The sequence below is a fragment of the Hylaeus volcanicus genome, chromosome 6 (assembly GCF_026283585.1).
Source record: "Hylaeus volcanicus isolate JK05 chromosome 6, UHH_iyHylVolc1.0_haploid, whole genome shotgun sequence".
Classification (NCBI taxonomy): Eukaryota; Metazoa; Arthropoda; class Insecta; order Hymenoptera; family Colletidae; genus Hylaeus; species Hylaeus volcanicus.
The window spans coordinates 23,516,662-23,535,976 of NC_071981.1; the positions used below are offsets into that span (position 1 = coordinate 23,516,662).

General features: G+C 37.0%; 4 protein-coding genes and 1 long non-coding RNA gene across 6 annotated transcripts in view; 2 read left to right on the plus strand and 3 right to left on the minus strand.

Moving 5' to 3' along the window:
• Positions 1–917: 917 nt before the first annotated feature.
• On the minus strand, positions 918–4,356 carry LOC128877873 (mitochondrial import inner membrane translocase subunit TIM44). Of its 2 annotated transcripts, none has more exons than XM_054125490.1 (7): positions 4,293–4,356; positions 3,557–3,721; positions 3,207–3,452; positions 2,930–3,134; positions 2,594–2,739; positions 2,152–2,515; positions 918–2,074 (listed from the first exon to the last, which is right to left on the minus strand). In XM_054125490.1, exons 1-7 carry the CDS (start codon positions 4,293–4,295, stop codon positions 1,827–1,829), a joined length of 1,377 nt encoding a protein of 458 aa, XP_053981465.1. In that variant the 5' UTR covers positions 4,296–4,356; the 3' UTR covers positions 918–1,826. The 2 variants fall into 2 exon arrangements, with proteins under 2 accessions (XP_053981465.1, XP_053981464.1); XM_054125489.1 differs by lacking the exon at positions 4,293–4,356 and adding an exon at positions 3,979–4,118.
• Positions 4,357–4,395: 39 nt separating this feature from the next.
• LOC128877905 (uncharacterized) lies at positions 4,396–6,342 on the minus strand. The gene is made up of 2 exons (XM_054125547.1): positions 5,952–6,342; positions 4,396–5,859 (listed from the first exon to the last, which is right to left on the minus strand). Exons 1-2 carry the CDS (start codon positions 6,155–6,157, stop codon positions 4,521–4,523), a joined length of 1,545 nt encoding a protein of 514 aa, XP_053981522.1. The 5' UTR covers positions 6,158–6,342; the 3' UTR covers positions 4,396–4,520.
• A 437-nt stretch (positions 6,343–6,779) lies between these two features.
• LOC128878632 (splicing factor 3B subunit 3) lies at positions 6,780–14,432 on the plus strand. Its single transcript, XM_054126976.1, has 13 exons — positions 6,780–6,910; positions 7,337–7,809; positions 8,016–8,188; positions 8,501–8,997; positions 9,070–9,235; positions 9,475–9,643; positions 10,439–10,590; positions 10,828–10,983; positions 11,210–11,501; positions 11,747–12,413; positions 12,495–12,611; positions 12,798–13,176; positions 13,605–14,432. The coding sequence occupies exons 2-13, from the start codon at positions 7,413–7,415 to the stop codon at positions 14,091–14,093; spliced, it is 3,654 nt and encodes a 1,217-aa protein (XP_053982951.1). The 5' UTR covers positions 6,780–6,910; positions 7,337–7,412; the 3' UTR covers positions 14,094–14,432.
• A 147-nt stretch (positions 14,433–14,579) lies between these two features.
• On the minus strand, positions 14,580–19,227 carry LOC128878640 (uncharacterized). The gene is made up of 3 exons (XR_008457455.1): positions 18,660–19,227; positions 17,358–17,928; positions 14,580–16,633 (listed from the first exon to the last, which is right to left on the minus strand). It is a non-coding gene; the product is annotated as an uncharacterized LOC128878640 (long non-coding RNA).
• Positions 17,638–19,315, plus strand: part of LOC128878633 (uncharacterized) — an 8,617-nt gene continuing 6,939 nt past the window's right edge. Inside the window, exon 1 of the mRNA XM_054126977.1 lies at positions 17,638–17,775. Within this exon, the coding sequence (XP_053982952.1) occupies positions 17,773–17,775 (3 nt within the window). The 5' untranslated portion in view covers positions 17,638–17,772. The remainder of the gene's footprint in view (positions 17,776–19,315) is intronic.

Below are 19,315 nucleotides of genomic sequence, written 5' to 3' on the forward strand. Positions count from 1 at the left end.
CACTGTGCAACAAGAACGCATACACCACCGCTATTGCCCTCTCTTACTAATCTCGTTCCGACGTTCCTCTCATGGAACGCGAAGTCTATCTTCATAGTCTATACGTCTATGGTTCACGAATATGTATTATGGCGACTCCACGCTAATGGCGACCTTTATCGCAATCGTTACTTTTCATGATATTGATACTGGAATAATTGAAAGTATTCATCCAGCGAAATGGCTGCAATAGAGAAATATTTCGATTATTATTGTCATTGTCCCCGCCAAAGTCCATCGATTATATGATTTTTTTTTATATTAATGGTTGCAGGATTGATCAACGATATACAGGGTGGCCCAAAAATGTTGTAACACCTTGAAAGGGGTGGTTCGGGAGGTGATTTGAAACAACTTTTTCCTTAGCGAAAATGTTGTCCGAGGTTTCATTAAGCAGATATTAATAAAAAAAAACCGATCAATCAGAGCGCGCGTATACCGTTGGAGCGCTCGCGTAGCGTATGAGCGCGGCCGCCTATCGCGTAGTCTACGCTCAACCGGCATACTCGCGCTCTGATTGGTCAGTGTTTGCCGTTAATATCTCCTCAACGAAGCTTCGGACAACATTTCGAGCTAAGGAAAAAGTTGTTTCAAATCACCTCCCGATCCACCCCTTTCAACGTGTTACAACATTTTTGGGACACCCTGTATATCGCCCTTGCTCCCTCGCCCTCTGATCAATCCAAATTCATATTCATTTTTTGTTATTACCAATTTTAGATTTATTTACTTACAAAAGCTAAGTTATGCGCGACAAAACTCTGAATTAAATAACAATTATGCTTCTTACGAAAACTATCGTCCTCGAAGAAATTCTCGAGTGTATTTACATTTCTTCTTATTGTTTACAAATGTCTAGTAGATTGATAAGATCCAAGTTCTGTTTCTATCTGGAAGTTTCGCTTTATTTATTTATATATTACAATTTTTAAAAAATAATTGATGATTTCGTTAATAAGCTATGCGCTGTACAATGTAATGCTATAAACATGAACTTGTACATATGTACACTTATACATAATATAACTTTATTTATAACGAATTTCCTATGCGTGATGCATAACTTTGTTCAATCGTAAAACGTTCAAATATTATGTTTCTTCGGAGCGTACCTTAAAATATTCACGACGAAAAGAATATTTTGCAAGAAATATAGATTGTTGTATCACCTAACACTTGACATTTGAATGTTGAGACTCGAGTATATACAGAAACAATTTTACTAAAATTTGTAATATTCACGCAGGTGTATGGTTAGACCATATGCATACGTATAACTATGAAATATAGTTAAATAACAAAGTACATTAATATTCGATTAGCTGTTCCAACATATGGAAACAGTTATAATCCTAAAAATAGACGAGCATAAGTTATAATGTACATTTTGTGACACAAACGATAAATGATAGTACTGTTCAAATACATAAAAAAAAAGTATTGTAACAATGTGTTAGAAAAATGAATTTTTATGTTTTGATACGTGACTATGATATAACTTATTTTTATTTTCTATTTGTCTAGAACGATCAAAATATTTCAGACTTCTTAAAATGTCTGCAATCTAAGCTACAGACCCTGATCGAATATCATCGTAATATTATATAAGCCGGCATCCATCTCAGATGGATTAATGTACACATTACGAACCCTAATTAGAATCATTCTTTTCGATATAGTTAAATTCGAAGCAATAATAGAACACATATCATGTCTCACTTATTCTTCAGTCACATGCTCACGTTAATTTTTTAAAGTTTCAATTAGACCACCGTGTAAGCTATACACTATACAAATTGCTCTGAACTAGTAGCACTAAGATCGAGTAAACGCCACGCAGATTTTGGATTGAGTTCTGTAGGATCACGACATAATACCCACACATAATTAACGCGCATTACTTTCTCAGGATCTCCTTCTACGACCTTGTTCTTAGCATCTCTCACACACATAATCTGTTGACACTGAAAGCTGATCATTAAAACTGGCCCCTGTTCCATTACTTTACCCATTATTAAATCCACGTTATTAATATCTGAAATTAAGAAGTTTTATTTTGTAAATGGTGTCGAATGAAACAAAGGAAAAAATGTACAAGAAATATAAACATACCTAATATTTTGCTGTCTAAATGATATCCTAATTTTTCTGCTTGCTTCAATGGCTGTGCTATTAAATTATATGGGGCTTCGTGACACCAGTCTTTTAATATTTCGAGATTTCCCCTTACCATTGCTTCGAGAATGTTTGGTATAATATCAGTCTCGCAGTCTCTCAAGAACTGTACCCTATCAAAGTTTGGATCCAGTTTACAAATTTCTGTCAGCGTTTCCGAAAGTTCTGTCTTTTGAAATAGTCCACCCATTATATCTGTAACCTTTTCTGTTAACAGTCTGGAAGCACGAATTAAAGGATTGTCCGATTCCTCGTATTTTATTTTCCAATCCAAAACTTTATTCACATATGGATTTTTATCCTTAAAAAAATATAGTTATCTAGTGTGAGTAATTCGATCAATGTGTAATACATAGATACATTGTTTTAAAATGCAAACCTTAAAATTTTGCCACGATTGGTAAAATTTCGAATCTTTGTGTAACTCGACGCCCATAGCCTCTTCGTTTGGTGCAACGCATTTATCATCGTTCTCTATTACATCTTTCCTTTTCCTCAATTTTTTAAGCGGAACATAAACCTTTCCTACAGTGTTCGATAGAAAAAATATTATTCAACATTACAAATTTTCTTGTTTTTTTTTTTAGGGTATTTTTGCTCAAATTTCCCATTTTTCAAATTATTACTAAAAATTAACAGTTCGACTATTAAAAAATGTATTATATTAATTTAAAAAACGACATCTTATGATATTTTATATAGTAAGTTAACAAACCATGCATTCCTTGATGATCCAATTCTTCGCGCACAGCTTCCGCAGTTTGCGATATCGTCTGAAACGCGCTTGTTTTACCCAAAGCTTGACTTTTCTCTGTGATCGTTTCTGCAGCCCCTTTCGCAGATTTTGTTATTTCCTCTCCTAACTGTCCAGCTTTCTTACCTAATTCTGTCTTACTTGCTTCCTCGATAACTTCTTGTACCTTAGGAATAAAATTCAGTCTATGTTTATACGATTTTTGTTATGGCATAAAAAGTGTTTTTTTTTCCCATACCTTTCCCTTTAAGCTGTCCAATTTTTCTTTGAGAACTTCAGAACTTTTGGTGGCTTCTGACTCTACTGCCTGAAACTTCTGTCTTGCGGATTTCAATGCATCCGACTGTTCAAGCTTCTCTGCTTCTGCTCTGAACTTTTTCAAGGATTCCTTCATTTCTTTATTTTTTTGCATTTCCTGCTTGATATTTTCAAGAAATTGAGAGAAGAAACTAGGTCTCCTAGCTGGATTGGAATATAATCGAACCTGAGGAAATAAATTATTATTGGTCTTGCTTGTAACTGCTAGTTGTAGATTCTATGTTAATTCAAAGAGCATCATTCCATGTTATGCTTAATAATGAAACTCACAGATAAACCTTGCATGTCTGCTGTTTGAGGCAATTGTGACTGTACCAGTGCATTGTGACTATGTAATATCGAATAACTTTTGGAACCATTTCCAATTTTTTGTTTAGAATGCGCAGAACGAGTAATGCCAATAAGGCTGGCCCTGCACACTGCAAAATTCTGAAACTATAAAAATACAATTCCATCAATTTTACTACTTCATAGAAATACTTCTGTTAACATAAATATGTAAGGAGTACATATCCCTCTACACACTATAACCTCAAATTTATTATTCCTACGAATTTCCTATTTAAAAAAAAGAAGGTACATTATTATCTATCGCTTTTATTACGATTTACTATTTTCTTTCTTTAAATGCATGTTTGTAAACAGAGATTAATATTTCATTAGAGGATAAGCAATATATAAGTAATTATTACCATATTACGTGAGTACATTATTTTTACATGTAATTATTTAGTTTGTTGACATTTCTGTGTCAAATTCAGAAAAAAATACATTTTCAAGCGTCGATTTCGAAAGGTTAAGATATGATGATGCAATGACATGAAAATCATGAAAATAAAACTCCTTGAGGGAACATAACCTCTATACGATAGAAAAAGTATGACCGGTTTGCGAATAAATTAGTATGAATTATCGTTTGAGTAGGAAAAACGAGAACAAGCGCACTTAATTTTTGTTCTCGTGTAAACGAAAAGTAAACATTCAGTTAACAATCAAGATCATTTACCATTTTACGAAAGATTTATCTGTAACGACATCAAAAATCTTCATAAAATATGCTGCTACTATGGAAGGGACATCTGTTGACAAAAAGTAGAACGAACCATACAGACGATAAATACGTAACATAACACATATATTTTATTTTTTTACAAAGAATGCTTATTTCGATAATTAGATATACATATACATATATATAATAATTACAAATATGTGTAATTAAAGAACATAACAATTAATTTCTTAATCCTGGTGTTCTATACAGAAATTCCCCATCGTCGTCGTAATAGCAATCTACTACTTTATACGTCATACCTTTCTTATATACATTTTTTGGAATCTTTATAGGCATTGCATACTTGAACTCTTTATCTATGCTCGTGTTCCGTTCTTTTACATAAGTACCTATGCTACCATCATATGTAGTTGCAGCACCTACTGCTTTGAATTCAGGTTCCTTTTGTTTCATTATTAACGAACATTTGTCGGATGAAGTCTCCATCAGATCAAGATTTTTCTCCTCTTTGCTTAGTCCTTTCATAGTATCGTTTAATATATTAGAACTTACATCTTCCGCATTTATGGACTCTATGTGTTCTCTATATGTTTTTCTTAATGTTATTTCTTCCTCTGGAGATGTGTTATTCATGTTGTTTAAATTCTTCTTCATAAATTCATCGAAAGTTAATTTCCTATTCGTGTTATTACATATCTGGTCATTTCTTACATTTAAATGTTCATTTGTTTGCATTAAGGGTTTTACAATGACGCTTTTATTTTCTGTGCTTGCTGTTTCCATAGTATTTTGTAATATATTAGAACTTACATCTTCCAATTTTGAGGATTTCATGCGATCTTGCTTCATTTTTAAGAATGATATTAATTTCTCTGGAGATGTTTCATACAACTCGTTTATTTCTTTTTTTGTGGATTCATCCATAACGAATTTCTCTTTCACTTTATTATTTTTCTGATTATAATTTTTTGCATTTGTAGATTTATTTGTTTGTACTATAGGCGTTTTTATATTTTCTTTCTCTATGGTAATCAATTCTTTCTTGTCACTACTTCCGTCACTTCTATCAGAAATTTGCTGTTGATTATGCGAAGATTGTTCAACATTTACAAAACCTTTGATCATATTTGAAAACATTACGCTACGTGGTTTTGGAAATTCCATCTTTGGCGGTATAAGATTTTCGACCAGTGATTCTCTATCGGTTAAATTAATTTTTCGATGTCTGAACTTCATCAAATGGTCGTTCAAATCAGGATCTACTACCAATTTGCCTGTCTTAAACATCTTCCAATTTTCAACAACTCTAGTGTCGTATTTAATAGCCTCTTCGACTGATTTCGGTACAAATTTCGATATCAAAATTTTTCTTATACTTTCAGGTAATGCTGGAAAGCTTTTGCTTAATTTCTCTGGTGTCCATTCTTCTGGATCACTTTTATGTAACTTCTGTATTTGATCTCTTTCGACAAACGTGAGAAAATTTGGCTGTATATTCTTGAAGTATTTCTTTTTAACGATACTCGCTTTCATGATTTCTTTCTTTTTCTCCATTTCTCTAGAAATGAGATGAATTTAAAGTAACATAAATGATTATGGTGTTGGAATATACTAAATATCAAGAATACAGTAAATCTAATTGTTATGTACCTTTGGTGCATATCGTACGACTTGCCAACGTTCATAAAATCAGATTCGCCTTCATCCAAATCATCCTCGACGAATTCATCGAGATCGATTTCGGATTGTTCCATCTTTTTCAATTTTAATTTTCCATCGATACCTATTGTTTCAGACGGATATCTAGTGGCATATGACCTTAACAATTTAAGTGTAACTGTTCTGATGCTGTTCATTTTCGAAACGATGATTTTCTCCAATGTTATTTACAAATTTATAGTATTGTTACGCCATTTAAATTCTCCCCACTTGTACTTCGTATGTATTTGTACGTACATTGATGACACATAAGTAAATGGAATTTATGTGATGCCAGGGGTGTTTCTAGTAGCTTCTAGAGTCTAGTGTCTAGAGTTTAGAGTCTCTAAAAAAAATATTGTACAGATATACAGGGTGTCCCAAAAATGTTGTAATACCTTGTAAGAGGTCAGAGATGGGCGAAACCCTAGACTTAGAATAAATTTGAAGTTTGCCGATATGTTTGTCTCGTTTCCTTCTTTGGAAAATTTTCAAAAGAGGAACGAAGATAGACATATCAGCAAACTTCAGATATATTCGAAGCCTAGGGTTTTGCCCATCACTGGTAAGAGGGGGTTCGGAAGGTAATTTGAAACAACTTTTTCCTTAGCGAAAATGATGTCCGAGGCTATGTTAGCAGAAGAGAATAAATAATAAAAGTACGCTTCGTAATTGGAGGAACCTTTTTGGCGTACTTTCATTGTTTAGCTTACTTTAATTTGCGCAGATGGCGCTGTCGTGCAGGTAGAGGAAACGTTGTAGTTTCCACTCTACACTTCCGTTCGCTTTTGGTAGAAATATACCGCCTGAAATGGTCCAAATCGGTCATTGCAAATGGTCGTCGGTTTACGAAGGGCACGAAATATCGGCGAGCATCGTCACTTAGAATTGCGACAGCTCTTAGATACAAGGTGATATATTATTCTTCGTATTCTTATTTTTCCATAAATAATAATATTTTTCTGTCCGTGCACTTCATTCATCTTGTAAAACGTGCTGCATTTTGCACACCGTAATTCGTTTGTTCGGAATCGTTTTCATGGGGTCGTTAATAAATTATGATATCTACATGAATTATGTAATTTTTACAATTATTTTATAGTATTTTGTTTGCGAATAATCGTACGAAAAATATGGAATTAATAGAGATAAAAAGATTCGGTTCAATGTGACTAAAGAAGTCTATGGCGAGAGCCATGATGTCGAACGCTTCCATTTTTTTTTTTCTTCACCGCGTGCTTATTTTACTTAACGATTATAGAATGTGGAAAGTGTAATTGAATATGTAATTTTTAATGCATTCCAATAGTTAAGACAATTTTTATTATTTATTACAGAATGGACGTGAACTTTATGCACCAATGAAATAGTTTGATCTATACATTGATTAAATAAAAAAAAGAAACTGAAACAATGTATTTGTACAACTTGACTCTTCAGCGTGCGACGGGTATTACCCATGCAGTGCACGGAAATTTCTCTGGGAGTAAGATGCAAGAGATTTTAGTATCCCGTGGAAAGTCCTTAGAGCTCTTGAGACCAGATCCAAATACAGGGAAGGTCCATACCTTATTAACTGTAGAAGTATTTGGAATTATAAGGTCATTGATGGCCTTTAGATTGACTGGTGGGACGAAAGATTATATTGTTGTCGGATCAGATTCCGGCCGTATTGTAATTCTGGAATATATTCCTGCAAAGAATGTTTTCGAGAAGGTACATCAGGAAACTTTTGGGAAAAGCGGGTGTAGAAGAATCGTACCTGGACAATACTTAGCTATAGATCCTAAAGGAAGAGCTGTAATGATAGGTATTATATTTATATTATTCACTTCTTTACTATAGTTTAGGTATAGCTTATTTATAATTGTTTCAACCCATATGATTAATTACATCGATCCGTGTTTCAACTGATTAACATTGATTACATCTTCGAAAATGATGGTACCTTGTTATAAAAATATTTTATTGATTCGACCGTCGTTTACAAGCATTGATTATGTATACTTATTTTAGGTGCAATCGAGAAACAGAAACTTGTATATATTTTGAACAGAGATCCAGAGGCCAGACTTACTATTTCTTCACCTTTAGAAGCTCATAAAAGTAATACATTAGTTTATCACACAGTGGGTGTGGATGTGGGTTTCGAAAATCCTATGTTTGCCTGTTTAGAGATTGACTATGAGGTAACACTTAGAACATAATCAAAACATAAATTTTTTAGTTGAAGCAAGTATTTTATCGCATCCGTATTAAATTAATTTTGATGATCGCATTTATTATCTTTTATTAATTTGTCCTCTTCAAAACATGTCTTCAAAAAACCTCTTTATTTTTCAGGAAAACATGTTATTCTTTCGTTCTACGGATGCAATAAAATGCTCAAATTGACTAAAGGACCTATAATTTGTTCTCTAATGCAAACATTGATATATCAGGAACATATTTATATAATCGTGTCATTCTGTAATGCAAATAATGTGGCTTTTGCTGTATAGGAAGCGGATAATGATCCCACAGGGGACGCGGCAGTAAAAACTCAGCAAACGTTGACATTATACGAACTCGATCTTGGTCTAAATCACGTCGTACGCAAGTACAGCGAGCCCCTGGAAGAACACGCAAATTTTCTCGTGTCCGTTCCCGGAGGAAACGATGGACCCAGCGGTGTACTTATTTGCTCCGAGAATTATCTCACCTATAAGAATCTAGGAGATCAACACGACATTCGTTGTCCTATTCCCAGACGACGAAACGACTTAGACGATCCTGAGAGGGGCATGATATTCGTATGTTCCGCTACTCACAAGACCAAGAGCATGTTCTTCTTCCTGGCTCAGACCGAGCAAGGTGATATCTTCAAGATCACCCTTGAAACAGACGAAGACATGGTGACTGAAATTAAATTGAAGTATTTCGACACTGTTCCCGTCGCAGCAAGCATGTGCGTGTTGAAAACAGGATTCTTGTTCGTTGCATCAGAATTTGGTAACCAGTAAGTACACCATTGAAACAATTATATTTTCTAATCGAACTTTCAATTCTAAACGATTCGTTTCGTTTCTAGTTACCTCTATCAAATTGCGCATTTGGGAGACGACGACGACGAGCCAGAATTCAGTTCCGCTATGCCTCTCGAAGAAGGCGACACGTTCTTCTTTGCGCCAAGGCCGCTTAGGAATTTGGTACTGGTAGACGAAATGGACAGCTTGTCGCCGATAATGGCGTGTCAGGTAAATGGAGAATTGAAAACTTCAAGTTTGACTGTCGCGGATGCATCAACAAGTAGAAAATTGACGTTTCCACTCGTCTTTTTTTTATGGAATGGTGCAACAGAAAACTATTCTTAGTCGCATTCAATTTGTTCTTGCATATTGAAATTGAACCTAAGAATGACAAGCCTAGTTAAAAGTAAGGTATATACGTGTGGAGCGTGAAATTTATATTCACAGGAGAATGTTGATTCGTGTAGGTAGCTGATCTGGCAAACGAAGATACACCTCAGTTGTACATAACGTGTGGTAGAGGACCACGCTCTACTCTGCGAGTGTTACGTCACGGTTTGGAAGTTTCAGAAATGGCTGTCAGTGAACTGCCTGGTAATCCAAACGCTGTGTGGACTGTTAAAAGAAGAATCGATGGTTAGTCTGAAAACACCTTGAACAGTAGTTGTTTGCATGTTTTTACCTCTATGCGTTTCATTGACAATGCAGAATAAGTTTTAGCTTCATTTTTTTTTTCTGTATCGATGACGTACTTGCCAATTATGATACAATATCGACATATTCATCATCTAACATGGTGTAAAGTAGTTCTTTATCGTAGCCCCGTTATCGCTTAATTTTAACTCTTTGCGCTCAAGACGGTCTCGCTCTACGGTACGTCTCAGCAGCTCCAGGTCCCTAGGTGCCCTAGGAGTTGCTACGTAGAGTTTCGCGATAATTGAGAATGACCTCTCGAATGCAAACGGTTAATCACGGTATTCAGAAAAGATTCCTAAGCAGAAATCAAATTGAACGTTATCTTAAAAAAATCGTGATGGTATATGAAATATAAATTGTAACATACTCTCGACATTTTTTATTTTTTTTATTAACATTAAATCTAAACGAGAAAGAGATTGGTTTATTGTAAATGATATTAATGAATCTGGTGGTTTGATACACTCTTATCAAACACCAGTTCTCTCTTTCAGGCTACCAGCATGCTATTGGTTGAACTACAGAACACAGAGTGACAAAAAGGTAAGAACACTCGAAAAATTGCCGAAATCGGAGATAAGAAATCGATTTGCATCGAAAGTCCGTCTGGTCTTTGCGCGCAGGAAGAGAATAGAGCGTACTCGACTGCCGCGAAAGGCGTTCTATTATTTTGTCTATTTCTTTATTCTTGCATAGACGAGATATTCAGAGTGAGCTTTGTGATTTTGATTACAGAAGAGTATGATGCTTACATCATAGTGTCCTTCGTCAATGCTACTCTTGTACTTAGTATCGGAGAAACTGTAGAAGAAGTGACAGATTCTGGATTTCTTGGCACGACGCCGACGCTTAGCTGTTCCGCGTTGGGCGAGGATGCGTTGGTTCAGGTATAATCAAGAAACGATGTTAACGTTTATGCACTACGGTATCTCCGACACCTGGTCGACCACGTGTCGGTCGCAATAAATAGTGCTAGATTATAACGAGTTCACCGCATCGTTGAATGTTTAGCTTGCTATCTAAACACTTCTGGTACTACGAACTCTACAAAATCGCTTAGACGTTTAACGATTCAAATATTACTGCTATGTAGGTATTAGACGATCGTCCTTTTTTTTTTTTAGGTGTATCCTGATGGAATACGTCACATTCGCGCAGATAAACGCGTGAACGAATGGAAAGCACCTGGTAAAAAGACTATAGTCAAATGCGCGGTGAATCAGCGTCAAGTTGTGATTGCTCTTACAGGAGGAGAATTGGTATACTTCGAAATGGACCCTGTATGTACATACCTTTTTTTTTTTCTGTAACCAATTTCTAATAACCTGTGTCGCATCGATTGTTCTCTCTGCGATTGTATTTATTCTCAGAGACGTAAGAGATGCGCAAACTATATCGCTTCTTCGTCCAATTAATTTACTATTAATTAGTTAAAGCGGATGAGAAGTGTACATTTCATTAAAAATTCTGTTGATTTAAATAACGTCGGTCATTCGTCCTTTTTAGACGGGGCAATTGAACGAATACACGGAACGGAAGAAAATGCCATCGGAGGTGATGTGTATGGCTCTTGGTAACGTGGCTATTGGAGAACAGAGATCGTGGTTTTTAGCTGTTGGTCTCCAAGACAACACCGTGAGGATAATTTCATTGGATCCGTCCGATTGTTTAGCGCCTAGGAGCATGCAAGCTTTACCTGCGGCGGCGGAGAGTTTATGCATCGTTGAAATGGGTGCTAAAGACGCGAATAGTTCGGAAGAAATGTCACCTCAACAGTCCAGTCTGTATTTAAATATAGGTACGGGATGTTGAATTTATTCAACGTTCAATCAGGGTTGCCAGCGAAAACTCAACGCGTTGAGCCAAGAGTGACGTCACATAGAACAAGAGAGAAAGCTATACCGTTGTCTCCTTGTTTCTTATACGCACCACTCCATAGTAAGTTCCCCCTCTACCATTCCTTAATACGTCGCGCAAATTCTGGCAACCCTGCGTACAACAGAAGCTCGAGTTCTAAAACATGTTTTCATATTTTGCTTATAGGTTTACAAAATGGCGTGTTATTGAGAACAGTGTTGGACCCAATTTCTGGTGACCTCGCGGACACTCGTACGCGGTATTTGGGCTCCCGTCCAGTTAAACTGTTCAGGATAAAAATGCAAGGGAATCAAGCGGTGCTCGCGATGAGCAGCAGATCGTGGTTGAGCTATTACTATCAAAATCGTTTCCATTTGACGCCGTTGTCTTACGAGAGTTTAGAGTTCGCGTCAGGCTTCAGCTCCGAACAGTGTCCCGAAGGAATCGTCGCCATTTCGACGAACACGCTCCGGATTCTCGCCCTCGAGAAGTTGGGCGCTGTGTTCAATCAAATTAGCTTTCCCTTGGAATACACGCCCAGAAAGTTCGCGATTCACTCGGATTCGGCGCACTTGATAGTCATCGAGACGGAACATAACGCGTACACGGAAGAAACTAAGCAGCAGAGAAGGCTGCAGATGGCGGAGGAAATGCAGGAGGCTGCAGGAGCGGAGGAGGCCGTGGTAGCGAGAGAATTGGCGGAAGCTTTCTTATCGGAGGAGCCTAACGAGGCGGTGTTCGGCGCGCCAAGGGCTGGACCAGGCTTGTGGGCGTCGTTAATTAGAATAATAGCGCCCACGACGGGTCAAACGTTCGAAGTTCATCGGCTCGAACAAAATTTAGCTGCTTTATGGTGAGCATGCAAAACTCGGAGGACGTTTGTTGTGATTTCAAAGTGGCGGAGAATCTAATTTTTTATGAATTTCCATTATAGTTTGAGTCTCGTGAAATTTGCTAACCAGGGCGACCAGTTGTTTCTCATAGCTGGCGTCGCGAAGGAATTTCAACTGAATCCTAGAGTTAGCAGTGGCGGTTTCTTATATACATACAAGTAAGTCTCGGTATATTTTTCACGCTACCAAACCTTAGACAATTTTAGAAAATACGTGATGAAAATAACACAACCACTGTAATATCATTTGATGATAGTCCTGCAGTACTGATACAAACTTTACGTTACAATTCATGATTCAGGAAGAAAGAATAGGTACGAACATAAATATCTTTTTCTTTTAAGAGTAAACGCTGAATGCACCAACCTCGAATTGATTCATAAAACCACTTTGGACGAAGTTCCGTTGGCCATATGCCCTTACCAAGGAAGAGTATTGGTAGGCGTCGGCAGGATGTTACGCTTGTACGATATGGGCAAGAAAAAACTGCTGCGCAAGTGCGAAAATAAGCATATTCCCAACGCTGTTGTTTCGATTAACGCGATCGGACAACGAATTTACGTGAGCGACGTCCAGGAATCCGTATATGCCGTAAGATACAAACGACAAGAGAATCAACTCATAGTATTCGCCGACGATACGCATCCGAGGTGGATCACGACAACGTGTGTATTAGATTACGATACCGTCGCCACTGCAGATAAATTTGGAAATATCGCTGTCGTAAGTAGTTTTTTTTTTTTTTTTTTTTTTTTAAGCTTAAGGTTCTTGGGCGCTTCGTCGTGATCAGGGGCTGCTCACTCGATGTTTTTAAAAGTATAAAGTTAACAGTTTCTAGAGTTCTATAGTACTTTATTTTTACTATAACTCGTTTATCACGCGTAATCACAATGAAAACTGTTACAAGAATGGTTGAATTTACATTTCTGCGAGTTGCACTCGGATACTATTATTATTTACAGTACTATCGTATGTAACGTCATCGACTTTCGTGACTTTTAATTTGGTACATTGTCAACTTCGAGTCCTGTGGCTTTGAGAAAATTTGGCATGGGGCCTAAGCAAACTACTCCTGATCGTGATTAATCGCTGAAGTTTTATGATTAATATTCCATGGAACTTTCCTACAAATGTTTACTGTCCATCAACAGATACGTTTGGCAAGCGGAATTAATGATGACGTAGATGAGGATCCAACTGGGAACAAAGCGTTGTGGGACAGGGGTTTACTGAACGGTGCTAGTCAGAAGGCGGACACTGTCGCCTGTTTCCATGTCGGTGAAACGGTCATGTCCTTGCAGAAAGCAACACTAATTCCCGGGGGTTCCGAGAGTTTAGTTTATACAACGTTGAGCGGAACGGTGGGGGTTCTCGTTCCCTTCACGAGTCACGAGGACCACGATTTCTTCCAACACTTGGAGATGCACATGCGCTCGGAACACCCGCCGCTTTGCGGACGGGACCATTTGTCCTTCAGATCGTATTATTATCCTGTAAAAAATGTCATAGACGGCGATCTTTGCGAGCAATTCAATTCGATAGAACCCACGAAACAGAAAAGTATATCTGGCGATCTCGAACGAACCCCATCCGAGGTATCGAAGAAACTGGAGGATATTCGTACGCGTTACGCTTTTTAAATCTCCTCGAACATATTTATTATCGACTCATTGCAAGTTAATATGTTTACATTCCGTTTTTATCTTTTCAACGTTTCTTGTCTTTTTCTAAGCACCAAGCATGCGTTAATGGAGTTATTTGTGAAAGAAATTAAGCACGTATTACTTTTAAGATACTAGCTCAACATCTCTGACACGTATTAATTATCCAAGCATTTAGTTACTAGGTAACACGTTCACTGTCCGATATGGGTCAAGACCGGTTTGACTCGAGTCCTCTGAATACGCAACAATAGTTGTTGTATGATTATTTCGAAAGCTTTTATAAAACTCATAGATGTGACTACGTCGAAGATGGCATTTAAAAAAAAAAAAAAAAAAATAGAATATTTATTACTATTTTGCTCGTTTCTGTGGTTGAATGATGTTCTTGAATGTGATCATGGGAAAAAATGGTTTAATTTAAATTAAACGAAGGAAAACGTTCGATAGCGGTACGCAAATGTATTTTTAAATTACTAAGAATGTGTAAATTTTGACATTGTATTGTTAATGTCGGTTTCACGGAAATGTAAAGTAAATTGTGATTTTCAATTAGGATAAGATGATTGTGTCGTACACATTGTACCGCGGAATTCGCGATACGATTTGTATATCCTTCGTAAGTGTATTATAAGTTCTGACGAAACTACAAAGTGATGCAATATTGAAAAATACACGCATTTTCGACACAAAAAAAAAACATTCGACATCTTTCAAACACCCTTTGAAACATTTCAATCTTGTTCCACGTAGGCATCGCTAGTATCAGTAATTTGTTCCCTTTTATAGTTTATCCTTGTTACAGTTTACGATGCGTCAGTAAGGAGAAAAGCTATAAGCGAGCTGCGATGTAAAGTTGAGAAAAAAAATAGAAAACGTTTCATCGACCTATTTTAATGATATAAATACAACATGCAACATAAATTCCAGTCTTCTCTTTACGTGAAAGAATCACGAACGTTAGTACGCAAACAAGGAGGTAAAACTACTCTGAGACATAATTTTCAAATACTCGAATATTTCTTAACGCTAATTTATAAAATTGTAATACTGTACTTTATGAGATAATGGGCTTCAATGCTAAAAATTGGAGGTTTCATTTCCAAGAGAAAGAAACATTGATAATAGAACGTAAGACATTCGTCGTACGAAAGCTTGTAGGACAGTTTCAGAAGGGGTAGACAAATAAAGTGGTATTTTTCAGGTCAAGTTTCGGTACTTCAGCCTTTTTACCAGATTTGTACCTTTCTAGTACTACAAAAAAAGGTCTGAAAAAAGAAAAATAGACTAACGCACAGTATGTACGATACACAGCTTTCGTGTGTTACTTGTTTCATTTTTTGCTCGAATTCTGCGATCCCATTTCATTTCTCACAGATTACTGGCCTAGCCTGTATGCATCCCTTTCGACCTGCAATTCAACCCCAATACCCAGCACGTTGCAGCTCACGTTTTTTTCACGAAGCTTCGAAGCGCGAAGTTAATCCGCGTGCCGAAGCGTATCGAGGGTATAATGCAACGTTATTACCCTCGTTTAACCTTCAGACGAGTAACTAGGCTACGGGAGAACTTCAAACGCGTCGTTCAAAAACAAGAGCGTGTAAAAATTGCGATGGAAAAAAAAGTCTTCGTATTCTATATTTCGAATCTGAGAACAAAACATTTCGTTTCGTTCGAGTAATTCTGCGTTCTGTACGTTTTTAACGATATTTAAAAAGAAACAATGTAATTGTTTGTTGGCTAGATTTATTAGAGATTTCTTATCGAGTTTCTATAATGGAAATGATGCTTCAACGGATGGAGCAAATTTAATGAAATTAATTAGAAGGCTTACAAGGGAATGTTACATCTATGGTGTCGCGGATTTACAGTTTCGACGTTTATTCTATGGGTAACAAACATTGTGACTCTCGAAGCTTTCGTGCATCGATCCTTAATTTTGATTATTTATTTGTATAATGTTAACGATAAATGATTATCGTCTATACTTTGGATAATTAGACACGTATTTTATTTACATTCACGTTAATAAAAGCACAGAGATAGATAAATTTCTGTGGTTTTTACCTCTCTATCTATAATATCTCTATAATTTTCACGCGTTCTTGTTCTTGAACGGAGCGTTTAAGGTTTTTACCCTACTTATTCGTTTGAAATTAAACGAGGGAAGGAATGTATAGACGTATTCAATGAAACAACGTCGTATCGTATATCCTTCGCATGCTTTTCTCAATTTTTCGAAGCCTCCTGTGTAATACGAGAAAAGTAATCTGTAGTTTCAATAATTTATTGGTACATCCATAGGGTCGCGACTAACCGAACAGAATTGCGTGATTGATATTCCTGGGTGCATATCGAACCTCGATCCCAACAGTAGTTGCTGACATTCGTGACGAATTTAGGTATTGTGATCGGTAGTTACATCACTGCGGTATACGTAGTATGCTTCAGGCCAGTGTTTCTCAAACTGCAACCCCTATTCATGAGTTCCATGGTATATAATTCTCATTAAAAACATCCTGCAAAAATGCAATTTGAGATAAAAGCCAATTAAAGGTAATAAATTCAGCTAGTAAAAAGCAGCTTAATTTAGTACCGAATCTAGCATTACCGGTCAAATGACCATTACCAAACTTTTGTATACAGTTCCTATACATGAATTATACAATTGTATATATTATAATGTATGTATAATGTATGTATTATATTGTATTATAATAATTATACAATCATTATTAATACAAGTATACAATTGTTCCATGCAGTATTCGATTCAGTTCCAAGTAATATATTTTAACATTTAATTAAGAAAAACGTCTTCCATCTTTTCATCCCTAATGGTACATGTACGTCCCAGTGAATATTTCTAGGTGGCAAATTACGATTGAGATCTATAGGAACGTATGTTTAATAAAATGAGCATTATTAATGCTGGAGCAAATTGTCTCTTCTTATCTACCTTTGATTCATAATCAACCCTAGCTTGGTACAATTAATTTTTAAAAGAATGCAATTCAAATAGAAAACAGCCACGGTCCGAAAAGGGTTGCATTCGAATCTGTAATTCCATTCTACGGGGTGTCCAGGAGTATTCGTTTGTAAAAGGGGTTGTCCAGGAGAGTAGGTGATTTGAGAGACACTGGTTTAGGGCGTCGAAACGGAGAGAGAGAAGGACCGAACGCCGATCGATGCATTGAGGCGCCAGGCCCTGAGCTCAGCCCCGTTTCGTTCCATCACCCTTACCCCGGTATATGCCTTGCAGCGAAGCTGCCCTCCGGGCTTTTCTCTTTGCTGTGCAGTTGCGCATCAACCTCTTCACGGTGTAGAGCTGTGTGTTGTTCGGTCACTGGACTCGCGAGCCTCGTAGGAAACGTTTCGTACATTTCGTTCCGGTAGACGAAACGAATCGCTGGAGGGTGTATACTCGCTATCCACCCACGTTTCCTTCCTGTATCAGTCCGCGATCGAATCCCGCTCAGTGTCGCTCGTTTTAATTATGCCGACCGTCGTCACCGCCATCGTACAGCATCTCGACGTTCTCGAAACACATTCAACACGCACGATTCAACGAGAGTAAACCTTTCCGTATTTAGTGTCGTCGATCTCTACTGCGTCCTCGGGCTTGTTGTTGTGATGTTCGATTCACCGACAGACGATTATGGTAAATCCTCCCATTACTCGTGTGCGTGTGCTCGACGATTTATGTTACTTTGGCGTACACATTCCGACGATTTCTTGCACGTTAATCGCTGTCACTGGGTCACACCGTGTCGCACACTTGCACGCACGACAAAGGATCCGTTTAACACGTTGGCTGGAAGATAAATATTCTTGAAAATTTCTGCTACAATTAAATATCATTTAGAATATTGGAGACTACGTAATCAAACGTTTATCGTGGTATTTAGTTTTGTAACTTCATCGAAATTCATGAATTTCATTCAAATTCATTTCCTTTCAATCTTGACTTTCGAAATTAATTTTTTTACTTCTTCAGTGAAAAGCACTGTCACCCATATATGGGTGACGTGGCGATCAACGTGTTAACACGTTGGCTGGAGGATTAAAAATCGTGAACGTTTCTGTAATATCGAAATTTTGCCTCGGGACCGTCGAAGAACCGTTAGATAACGTAACTATAACAAGTGTTCGTCCGTAGCGTTTGATTTTTCAATTCTCGCCAAAGTCACGAATCTTAGGGAAATTTATCTTTATTAACGCCTCAGCTCTGGAATCGGTTCTTTTAGTTCCGTGACAAAAAGTCCTGTCACCCATTTCTGGACGACGTGACGACCAACAACGTGTCAAAAATAAACGATCAACGTTTCCTATTCGTAGCTTTCCACGAGTTAAGATTGTGATTTATAATTAGTGATATACAGAACGGGGAACGTGAATTCCGATCGTTTGGTTTCGAGTCGATTTTATGTGCTATTAATTGTATCGTCTTGTTTGATCGTTAAACACGCTGGATCTTGGTTATTAAAGTTGTTAACAGTGTCAGGATTAAAAGAATTTCGTTTTGAAAGGGTGGCATATACGTACGACTCGATGGATATTCTTTCTTCCTTGAACCTCAATTATTTTGGCATTGTAAATATTATTATTACATTAGGTTGTACCGAAAATTTCTTTCGCGAGTTGCGTTCAATTATTTTATGTGGTCGTGTTGAATATAAATAGACGATCTAATTTCATAGATATTCATGTTGTAGCAGTAATGGAGCAAAATGAATCGTGGACAATTCAGTAATGTAACATAAAACATAAACAATTGTGCATGTATACTTATTGATAATACTTATTAATAAAGCGAAAGAAACTTTTGGGACAACCTAATATTTGTCGATTAGACTTAGATGACGCTTAAGAAAAGCTACTTCTAAAGACGTGCGTGAATTCTATCCACGCAGTGCTCGGAATTGCTTGCACATTTCGGCCCGATTCCTCAAGCACCATCTCCTGCGACCCCACTACCGCTCTAGGCTCGACGGCCGAGTCGGCGATCGTACGCGCGACGTTGTTTCTCAGGGACGTGCTACAATAGATATGTCGGGTTTCGCCCGCGTGAAACCATATATATCATATATTATTGTCATTATATGTATATATAAAAGGTGTTTATAAACCTAAACATAATATTAATGTGTAGTATCCGCGCCTCCCATACCCAACAATAAGGAGTCAAATAAGAACACGAA